Source organism: Dendrobates tinctorius, unplaced genomic scaffold, assembly GCF_039654945.1.
Source record: "Dendrobates tinctorius isolate UK_male_01 unplaced genomic scaffold, ASM3965494v1 ptg000377l, whole genome shotgun sequence".
NCBI lineage: Eukaryota > Metazoa > Chordata > Amphibia > Anura > Dendrobatidae > Dendrobates > Dendrobates tinctorius.
The window spans coordinates 885,323-897,331 of NW_027362043.1; the positions used below are offsets into that span (position 1 = coordinate 885,323).

Consider the following 12,009-nt stretch of genomic DNA (forward strand, 5'->3'; position numbering starts at 1 on the left):
GCCATGCGCCCAAATAGTGGTCTACCCCCAGTGGTCTACCCCCACATATGGGGTATCAGCGTACTCAGGACAAATTGAACAATAACTTTTAGGGTCCTGTTACCCTTGGAAAAATAAGAATTGAGGGTGAAAAGATAATTTTTGTGGAAAAAATATGATTTTTTAATTGTACCGCTGTACGTTATAAAGTTCTGTGAAGCCCTTGTGGGTTCAAAGTTCTCACCACATATCTAGATAAGTTCCTTGGGGGGTCTAGTTTCCAAAATGGGGTCACTTGTGGGGGGTTTCCACTGTTTAGGTACATCAGGGACTCTCCAAACGTGACATGGCGTCCAATCTGAATTCCAGACAATTTTGCATTGAATAAGTCAAACGGCGCTCCTTTCCTTCTGAGCTCAGCCATGCGCCGAAACAGTGGTTCCCCCCCACATATCAGGTATCAGCGTACTCAGGACAAATTGCACAATAAATTTTGCAGTCCAATTTCTCCTGTTACCCTTGGTAAAATAAAAAAAAATTTAACCTGAAGTATTTTTTTTTGTGAAAAAAAGTTAAATGTTCATTTTTTTTTAAATATTCAAAAAATTCCTGTGACGCACCTAAAGGGTTAATAAACTTCCTGAATGTGGTTTTGAGCACCTTAAGGGGTGCAGTTTTTAGAATGGTGTCACTTTTTGGTATTTTCTATCATATAGACCCCTCAAAGTGGCTTCAAATGTGATGTGGTCCGTAAGAATAAAATGGTGTTGCAAAAATGAGAAATCGCTGGTCAATTTTTAACCCTTATAACTTCCTAACAAAAAAAAATTTGGGTTCCAATATTGTGCTGATGTAAAGTAAACATGTGGGAAATGTTCCTTATCAAGTTTTTTTTGTGCTGTATCTCTGTGATTTAAGGGCATAAAAATTCAAAGTTGGAAAATTGCAAAATTTTCAAAATTTTCGCCAAATTTCCATTTTTTTCACAAATAAACGCAAGTTATTTAAATGAAATTTTACCACTAACATGAAGTACAATATGTCACGAGAAAACAATGTCAGAATCACGGGGATCTATGGAAGCGTTTCAGAGTTATTACCTCATAAAGGGACAGTGGTCAGAATTGTAAAAATTGGCCCGGTCTTGAACGTGAAACCACCCTTGGGGCTTAAGTGGTTAATATTTACTTTCAGTTTGTGAGTTAATGATATGCTCGTGCTCCAGGGTGGCCCGTGGGGGTTCTTCATGTGGTGTTCTGCTTAGGTATTCATCAGTATGGCTTCTGACAGGACCCCTAGTTTATATAATGCATATAATATTGTGGGGATACAAAAAAAAAATTTACATCCAGCAAAATAGTGCCCTGTAGCATGGTACATGCTAATATGCATTTATGCTTTAGTCCTCTTCTATCGTGGGGGGAAAAAAATATTTATATACATCAAAATGGCGGTAGCACCTGTGTAGTGGCATCTTTTGGTAATGTATGCTACTGTGCAGGCACCACCGGCACCATTTTGATGGAGCCAATTTTTTTTTTCTCCAGCAAAATAGCGCTGGTAGCGATACTTGCACAGTAGCATCTATCAGAACGTGATAGATGCTACTGCACAGGCGCCGCCGCCACCACCATTTTGATGAATATATTTTTCTTTTTTCCCATGATAGTATAGGAGTAAAGCAAAATTACATATAGGCATATTAGGCATTGTATCATGGTACAACGTCGGCACCATTTTGGTGGATGTAAATTTTTCTTTTTTACCCCACAATATTATATGCCTTATATAAAATAGGGGCAGGTCACACAAACAATGAGACCTCCTATTAAATATCAAATATTCAGTATGATGTAATGTTCAGACTACTGGTGCGAGATGAGGTAAATTTTTACCTGATTTCTGTTTTGCTGATCTGCTTCTCTCCGGCATGCATTGTTGTATTATTCATCATGCTATCAAATTTATTTTGGTGAATATTTGCGAAAGATAGGTTATTCTACTGTCCCTTTTTAAACGGTTTCTTTCTCAGACCCAATTGTACCTCTTGATGCTATTTAATTTACATGGCTTGTGCAGAAAAGGCTGTGTCAGAGCCGTCCTGTTTTTCCTTAGCATAGCAGAACCTGCAGCCCTAGTTTAATTCCTCTTCAGGCCATATAGCGGATTGCTTCTTTGCTACTGTGGTTTCGGGTGGTTGCCTTAATAGTTTTCTGGAATTTCTGTAATGCACTTGACTATCATCACTGCTCCATATTCATAAGCTCCCTTTACACATACGGTACTATTCTACCACTCCAGCTTACCTGACCTTCTTTGATGGTATAAGTGTATTCAATTCCTGATTTTTACACTTTGAAGTGGATATCTCTATTTGCGTTCTTCATCCCCAAATAACTCCTCCATGGACTATAAACACAACTCCTCTCATGCGAAAGAAAAATCAACCCCAGTGAGTTTATTGAGCAAGTTTGTTATTGTAATGTTAGAAAACATCTTTTATAATCCTGTAAAAAGGTGTGACATACACACAGAAATAAAAGAACAACAATTCCACTTGAAACTGAGAAAAAAATGTACTGCATGAGATTTGTGTCTTGTTTTTCTTAGTTTATTTTCAGAAGAATTAATATGAAATATCTTTTTGCATTTGTGTTTTTGCAGTCTCCGATGCTAGTTTGAATCCAGGCTATTAACTGAACTGAACCAAGGACAAATTGAGGGATCATGCGGAACCCCAGCATGGTTATATTGGTTTGCATAATAAGCCATCTCCTACTTCTTGCTGGACTCAAGGCTGACAGTAAGTCATCTAGCTTGTACTTATTTTATTTATTATGCATTTCTTACATAGCACCATCATATTCCGCGGCGCTCTACCGACATAATCATCACTGTCCCCATTGGGGCTCACAATCTAATTTCCCCATCAGTACGTGGGAGGAAACTGGAGAATCCGGAGGCAAATCAAGCAGACCCAGGGAGGACATATAAACTCCTTGCAGATGTCGTCCTTGGTGGGATTTGAACCCTGGACCTCAGCGCTGCAAAGCAACAGTGCTAACCAGTGAACCACGTACTTCAAAATTTTCAGATTTTTATGCAAAATATTTCTCAATAAACATATGTTATGTGTATTCTATATTTCTGCCATGCCTATGTGAGACATGCACTTAGAAATACCAATGAAAATTCTCTTCTCTGAGAGAAGAGGACCCCATATAAATTGGATGTAAGCCACAGGGTAGATAGAAAAATGTTTTGATTTGTTCAGTAATGTTCCTAAGATTGGAAATAAGGATTTAGCTCCCCCCCAGAGTCCAAATATTCAGGGTCTCGGCTACTGGGGGTTGATGAAATCCTGGAGAACTTGACCACGGAAAGATGTTCTTGTCCCTGATCATGTGATCGCCATTATTCAATGAATAACAGCAATCACATAAAAAATAAATAATGTGCAGCTATTACAATAATTTTTCTCTCTTACGACATGATGTACATGTTAGAGGAGAGAGAAATGATGTCCCCGAACCCCTCCCTCGTACCTGCCTACGCCATCCCCCCAGTCTCTCCTGCTCTGTTCATCCGACCCTTTGCTACCTCTTCCTGAAAAAAAATGGCAGTCGTATGCACAGTGCGCTGCCGAGATCTTCCAGCTGGCACTCTGCAACAGCAGGTATTTTTCCTATTAGTTCCTTTAGATCACTGTGATAGACGCAATCACAGTGACCAAAGCCAATAATTAGTATGTCATCCCCTTAGATTACATTTTTAATTTGCAATTTTTATTTCTTTCGTTCTTTGCCATTAGGGTTAGGCTTAGGCATCAGGTGAGGGTTGGGCTAAGAGTTAGGGTTTTTTCAAAAGTTTTAAAAAAAATTATGATGTGATGCCTAATGTTGAGTGCAAGTCCTCTGTACTTGGGTTTGCATCAGGGTGCTCAGATATGCACTAACTATCGCGGGTGCTCGAGTAACATGCTAGAGTTTCCGCCCCACATGTTTTGTGGCTGTTAGACAGCCAAAAAACATGTGGGGATTGGCTGCCTTAGGGCTCACTCCCACTTGTGATGTAATCACACTAGTGCAATCCGATAAAAATTCAGTCCTTGGCCGAATGTTAACCCATGGAGCATACCAATTTCTCATGCTAATTTGGAATGTGAAAACAATGGCAGCATGCTGCAATTGCATCCGAGAATCTAATCGCATGCACTCCAGCAATGGAGGAGATGGAGAAATTAATTTTTCTGTCTCCTCTCATGCGAAAGGATCAGAGCACAGAGCACTGACACTCAGCTCCTGCTCGCAGCAGAGCTGGAGCCAAGTGTCATGGGCGTATCACATCGGATGTGATACGCTAGTGTGTCTCTGGCCATACACTGGCAATCCCAGCATGTATTTTTTGGGTATCTAACAGCCGCAAAACATGCGGGGCGGGGACTCAAGCATGTCACTTGAGCACCTGCGATATTCGGTGCATACCTGAGCACCCGATGAAAACTTGAATAGCGAGCAATTGCGCTCAACACTAATGACGACCTAATGCTATCAAATTCTATGTCATACCTTTGGGTTCAAAATCCTAACTATACATGCTTGAGGGGTGTAGTTTCCAAAATGGTATCACTTTTGGAGAGTTTCTTTTCCAATATATAGGCCCGTCAAAGTCAACTCTCCCAGTGGGTCATGGCACTCTCAAACAATGACTGTAAAATCTGCACTAAATTAAGGGGTCTCTTCCCTTCTGAGTTTTGCACTGTGCCTCAAAAGTAGTTCTGATTACATGTAGGGAATTTGTGAACTCAGGGGAAATTGCACAACAAACTGAGAGGTCCATGTTTTCGTATTAGTACTTATAAAAATAAGAAAATTGGGGCTAAAACAACATTTTAGGGGTTAAAATGTAATTATTCTTTCTTCACTGCCCAATGGTATAAAATTCTGTGAGGCACATGTGGTGTTAATATGATCACTGCACCCCTAGATGAATTCATTGGGGAGTGTAGTTTGTAAAATTACATAACTCATGCGAGGTTCTGCTATCCTGTCACCTCAGGGGCTCTGCCAGTGTGACATGGCACCCTCAAATCAGTCCAGCAAAATCTGAACTCCAATATGGCGCCTCTTCCCTTCTGAGTTTCGCGCTGTGCCTCAGAAGTATTATTCCCCCACATATGGGGTATTGGCGTACTCAGGAGAAATTGCACTACAAATTGTATGGTCTATTTTGCTCGGTTACATTGTGAAAATGAAAAATTTGGAGCTAAATCAACATTTTTGTTGGGAATTTTTTTTTTATTTTCACAATTACACGATATAAACTTTTGTGAAGCTCCTGTGGGTTCAAGATGCCCACCACACATCTAGATACATTCCTTGAGGGGTCCAGATTCCAAAATGTTTTTTTTTTTTTTTTTTTTTTTACTGTTTAAGCACTTCAGGGGCTCTCCAAATGCAACCTTGCGTCCGCTTTCGATTCCAGACATTGCGTTCAGAAATTCAAACGGTGCTGCTTTCCTTCAGAACCCTGCCATGCGGCCTAACAAAACAAAAGTGATGTTTAGAAAATGATGCAGATGTAAAAAAGATATGTGGGACATGTTATTTATGAATTATTTTGTGTGGTGTAACTATCTGATTTAAGGGCATAAATATTTGCAAAGGTTGTCCACTACAATGTGTAGTGGGCAAATCGATGTAAACCTTGGAAATAAAGCTTTCCTCAAATGCCTTGTGTTTCCAAATGTGCCTGTGAGCGGCGCTATCGGTGTCCGCTCATCCCTGTCACGTCACCCCGAGCTACAGCGGCCTATGATGTCTGGTGATGTCTCATCAACTTCCGGAACTGGAAGCTCACCCAGCATCACCAAGACGGGAACCAGTTTCCCTTACTGACTGGGCTGTGGGCAGAGATTCACTGCATGTCACAGCCCATCATTGCACGGGCTTACAGCGCTCTGTTAATAAAAGTAGTGCAGGAGAGAGCCCGCATATTCAGGTGTGATTTATACCTCAAAAAGAATCTGTGGACATGGTCGCTGTATTTGAAATGCCATCTCCCTTCTAAAGTTGGGATGGAATGGAGGTCATGTTAGACCGAGAATGGACTCATGAAAGGCCTTTGACTCTGTCTCATGGTCATACTTATACTATGTTTTAGAAAGCATGGGCTTTGGCCCCATACGTAAAGGGAACCTGTCGTCAGCAGGAATCTGCACAGTACCCTAGAGACAGTGTCTGGTTGGTGCCGTTATACTCATTATAATGATACCTGGTGATGAAATCCGTCTTATGGTTGTTGTTTAATCTGTATTTGTAGTTTTCAGTTAATGAGATTCTCGTGCTTTGGGGCGGGGCTGTAGGGGGGTCTTCATGTGGTGCTCTACTTACATAATCATCAGTATGACTTATGACAGGTCACTGATCCCTCACTGACCTGCCCCCTCAGTTATATACTGTATATCTTATTGTTTAATTTTTTTCTTCTCATTCATCATTCAGGCGACGGTGCCTGCGCTGTACCACAATACGATCTATAATACTATAATATCCATATTTTCATTTTGTCATATAAATTTCTTGTGAAAATCAAATGATCTTAATCAAAATGGCGCCGGTGGCAGCTCCTGTGCAGTAGCATCTATCGCGTTATGAATGATGCGGCTGCCAGCGCCATTTTGATTGAGAATTTTTTTTTTCACATGAAATTTATATGGCAAAATCAAATGAAATATGGATATTATAGATTGTATCATACTACAGCACAGGCACCGCCGCCTGCTTGATGAATGTGTTTTTCAAACAATAATATATACATATACATATGTATGTAAAATAGGGGGCACGTCACTGAGGGATCAGTCAGAAAAACTGACCAGCACATCCCAACTAGTGGGAACAGGTGCCAGCTTACACAATGATTCTAAGAAAAAAAAAGCTGCACTCTGGATTGTTTAGAATCGTGAATCTGGAAAATTGGAACTGAGATGAGGTCTGACCAAAGAGGAGTAGAGGGCAATAGTGACTTCACGTGATCTAGACTGTATTCTTCTGTTAATACATCCCAGAATTGTATTTGCCTTTTTTGCTGCTGCATCACACTGTTGACCCATGTTCAGTCTGTGATCTCTTAGTATTCCCAAGTCTTTTTCACATGTGCTGTTGCTTAGCCCTATTCCTCCCATTCTGTATATGCTTTTTTCATTTTTATTGCCCAGATATAGTACTTTGCATTTTTCCCTGTTAAAAACCATTCTGTTAGTTGCTGCCCACTGCTCCAGTTTATTTATATCTTTTTGAATCCTCTCTCTCTCTTCTCTAGTATTAGCTATCCCTCCTAGCTTTGTGTCATCAGCAAATTTAATCAGTTTACCCTCAATTCCTTCATCTAAATCATTGATAAAGATGTTGAACAATGCAGGGCCCAGGACAGAGCCCTGTGGTACCCCACTTGAGACATTCTTTCAACTGGATGTGCAGCCATTTACGTCCACTTTTTGGGTCCGATCACTAAGCCAGTTAGGAATCCACCTAACAGTTGCCTTGTCCATTCCATACTTAGCCATTTTTCAATAAGGATTGTGTGAGATACTTTGTCAAATGCTTTGCTGAAGTCAAGATATACTATATCTACAGCATTTCTCTGATCCACCCTATGAGTGATTCTGTCATAGAAGGAAATTAAGTTAGTCTGACATAACTTATTAGTTACAAACCCATGCTGACTCTGTTTAATCACTTCATTCTTATCCAGGTACTAACATACATGTTGCTTAATAATTTGTTCAAAAATCTTTCCTGGTATATAAGTCAGACTCTCCAGCCTGTAGTTCCCTGGGTCCACGTTCTTCCCCTTTTTGAAGAAAGGAACACCATTTGCTTTTCTCCAGTCTTCTGGGACTTCTCCTGTTCTCCAAGAATTTTCAAAGATTATGGAGAGTGGTTCAAAAATTTCTTCTGCTATCTCCTTCAGTACTCTGGGGTGTAATTCATCTGGACCTGGAAACTTGAATTCATTTAGGTTAGCTAAGTGTTTCCTCTCTATCTTTCTGTTTATAAATATCCTGGATTCTTCTATTCCCTTAATAGGACAGTGAAGATCAGTTGATGTTACATTTCCATTCTGAGAGAAAACAGATACAAAATAGGAATTTAAAAGTTCGGCCTTCTCAACATCTTGTCTTACCATTTCATCATTTTCATCCTGTAAAATTCATATAGCATCTATGACTTTTCTTTTACTTTTGACATATCCCCAAAATCCTTTTTTATTGCTTTTGACTTCTCTTGCAAGCCTTAATTCATTGTCAGCTTTAGTAATCTGATTCGTGCCCTGCAGGTTCTGCAGACAGCATTATATTCTTCTTTAGATATGCCTCCCTCTTTCCATTTGATAAACATTTCTTTCTTCCTTTTTAGCATGTGTTTAAGTTCTGTGTTGATCCATCCTGGTTTCCTTAAATGCTTCCTATTCTTCCCTCTTTTCGGAATTGTTAACGATTGTGCTTTGAGAACTTCATTTTTCAAGATTTCCCATCCTTCCTGGACATTTTTGTCCTTAAGGATATCCAGCCATTGGATCCCTCCAATTCTCTTTCTGAGTCCCTTAAAATCTGCATTTCTGAAATCTAACCTTGACGTCTGAGTCTTCACAGGTCTTCCTCCCCTAGTTATCCAAAATTCTAGAATAGCATGGTCGCTACCTCCTAGGGTCCCAGCCACTCTTACCTCCTCAACCATTTCCTTCCTGTTTATAAGGATTAGATCCAAGGTAGCAGATCCCCTTGCTTTCTCCCCTACCTTTTGGAAGATAAAATTGTCAGCAAGAGAGGATAAGAATTTCCTTGACCTGTTAGTTTTTCCTGAGAGAGATTCCCAACAAATGTCTGGATAGTTGAAATCTCCCATGACAACTATGTCATATTTTTTGGAGAACTTGGCCATTTGATGCATAAAGAGTTCATCCATATCTTCAGCTTGAACAGGCGTCCTGTAGTAAATGCCTACAATGGTGTCCTTTCCATTGTTCTGTCCTTGCATTCTTACCCAAGCAGTTTCCACAGAACTCCCTGTCTCTGAAGCTTCAATCTCTGTGCAAATATACGCTTTTCTAACATACAATGAGACACCTCCTCCTCGTTTATCAAGTCTGTTTCTTGCAAATAAGTTGTATCCTTCTAGCCTTGTATTCCAATCATGTGTATCGTCCCACCAAGTTTCAGTGATTCCAATGACATCATATTTCTTTTCCTGTGTTAGTAGTTCCAGTTCTCCTTGTTTGTTGCCCATGCTTTGTGCATTAGTATAGAAACCTTTTAGTTTGTGATTGGTTTCTCTTTCTCCAATATTTTTATTATTTAGATTCTTTTGTCTTTGTTCTTCCTTTCCACTTCTAATAGCAGAGTTCTCAATAGCATTTGTCAGGTGTATGGCTTTTTCTGGCCTTTTGCTTCCCTTCCCACATTGTTCTATTTTAAATCTCTCCTGATGAGTGTAGCAAGGCGACTTCCAAATACATGTTTTCCAGTCTTCGTAAGGTGCACCGCTTCTCTAGCAAGTAGTCCATCATATAGGTAATTCACTCCGTAATCCAGAAATCCAAATCCTTGCTGACGGCACCATCGACGTAGCCAGTTGTTCACCTGCAGAATCTTATTCCACCTCCTTGTTCCATGGCCATCCACTGGGAGGATGGAAGAGAAGACCACCTGCGCTCCCAGTTCTTTCACTTTCTTACCTAAGTTTTCAAAGTCACTGCAGATGGTTTCCAGGTCATTTTTTGCTGTGTCATTTGTCCCCACATGTATTAGCAGGAATGGCTAGTCATCTGTAGGTCTGAAGGCTCCTGATATCCTGTCAGACACATCTTTAATTTTTTCACCTGGAAGAAAGCACATTTCTCTTGAGGTTATATCCAGTCTGCAGATAGCGGCCTCTGTCCCTCTCAACTGGGAATCCCCCATGACCACAACTCTCCGTTTCTTCATCACAACATTTTTATTTCTCCATCCAGGAGGATTCTGATGGCGTACAAGGTTGATGTTTGTGGGCAAAGTCTTATCGTGATGTATTTCTTCATCGTTCTCCTGCGTAAGAGCCTGGTACTGGTTCCTGAGCAGTATGGGTGTTGACTGCCTCCCGATCCTCCTGCTTATCTGAGTCACATGTTTCCATTCCTCTGTTTCTTCAGGTGCACTTCGAATTTCTTCTCTTTCTGTAACATGAAGAGATAATTCTGCTCTGTCTAAGAACTCTTCACCTTCCTTAATTATTTTAAATGTAGCTAACCTCTCTTCTAGATTTTGGCATTACTGCCATAGAAAATTGGTTAAGTGCTATATTTGTACAGTACATGTGGAATTATGGAAAATTGGAAATGCAATATTGCTTTAGGAAAATTTACAGTATAAAGAAGGTACTTAGCACATAAATAGGCCAATATATATGAACCCAACTGCCACAGTCAATGCGCACCTTATAGTTGGGTCCCTGTCCTGATTAGACTCCTCTCTTTGACTAAAAAGCCTATAATATATGGGACAGGAAGGGTCACAAAAAAAGATTACATCCAGCAAAATGGCACCTGCACTGTAGCATGCTACATGCCTAATTTACATTTATGCTTTAGTCCTATACTATCGTGGGGAAAAAAATCTTTATCAAAATGGTGGCAGCGCCTGTGTAGTAGCATCTATTGGTAATAGATGCTACTGTGCAGGCACTGCCGGCACCATTTTGATGGGGCCAGTTTTTTTTTCTCCAGAATAATTGCGCCAGCGGTGGCTCTTGCGCAGTAGCATGTATCTGATCCAGCAATCCTCTCTATGGTCCTGGAGGCCCTGATCTTGTGACCCTCTCTATGATCCAGCAGAATCTGATCTAGCTAGCCTCTCTATGATCCTGGAGGAACTGAACCGGAAGTCCTCTCCTGGTCCTGACCTGGAAGTGCAGGTACTAATGCCCTATATCAGACCGCCCCTTCCTATGGTCGGTGCCTGTTTATTGTGTTGCTTCCTTCCTAGGCTGCTTGGTTGCTCCCTGTAGTCTGTGCCTATGCACTTTGCCCTGTCGTGCTTCTTTGCACACGCCCAGTGCTTGTACTTCGTCTGGTGTCCTTTGTTTGTCCTTAGTCATGTCTACGTCCTGTACTTGGTCTCATGTCTTGTTTGTCTCTTGCGTCGTTTCTTACCTATGCCTTTGCTAGCTCTGTTCTCTGCCTGGTGCTCTGTTGTGCCTCGTGGCACACGCACCATCCCTGCTCTCTGAACTATGGTGCTTCTCAAGCACATTTCCAGGCTAGTCTCAAGGTTCCTCCTTGACCCGGCTCTGGGCTTCGGCCTACGCTCCGCTGCTAGCCCTGTTCTCTGCCTGGTGCTCTGTTGTCCCTCCTGGCACACGCACCATCCCTGCTCTCTGACCTATGGTGCTTCTCCAGCACATTTCCAGGCTAGTCTCAAGGTTCTTCCTTGACCCTGCTCTGGGCTTTGGCCTACGCTCCACTGCTTGCTCTGTATTCTGCCTTGTGCTCTGTTGTGCCTCCTCTCCTGTATTGTCTGTACCCGACTCTGTGCTTCTGCCTAGGTTTCCGCTCCTTGCTTTGCCTTTTCCTTGCCTAGTACCCCGCGTGTTGTCTAGCACGCACCATGTCTTGTTTTTCCCCTTGCCCGCCTGTCTGTGCCTCAGTCGTGCCACAGCTTGTTCTTCAGCCGTGTGCACTGGCCAGTGAGGGGCATCCTGCATTGAACCCTGCCTTGGACCCTGGTGTGTCTCCTCGCACGAATCCTGCATTGGACCCTGCTTTGGACCCTGGCGTGCCACCTCTGCCACGAATATGGGAAGAATGGCACTGCAGGGATCACGATTCATGCCTAATCCCAGCGTTGCCACCAATTTGTACTGTACCGCACCTCGCAGCTCCACCTAACGTCACTATTATGTTGGAGGGATCACACGGTACGGTCTCCTCACTTTCAGCAATGTGACATCCCGCACCCCCTGGGGATACGTAAGGTCAGCTTGGCCCAGCTTT

At 41.7% G+C, this 12,009-nt stretch overlaps 1 protein-coding gene across 1 annotated transcript in view; it reads left to right on the top strand.

Moving 5' to 3' along the window:
- Nucleotides 1-12,009, top strand: part of PTPRS (protein tyrosine phosphatase receptor type S) — a 567,518-nt gene that overhangs the window by 123,021 nt on the left and 432,488 nt on the right. Inside the window, exon 2 of the mRNA XM_073563025.1 lies at nt 2,644-2,782. Within this exon, the coding sequence (XP_073419126.1) occupies nt 2,707-2,782 (76 nt within the window). The 5' untranslated portion in view covers nt 2,644-2,706. The remainder of the gene's footprint in view (nt 1-2,643; nt 2,783-12,009) is intronic.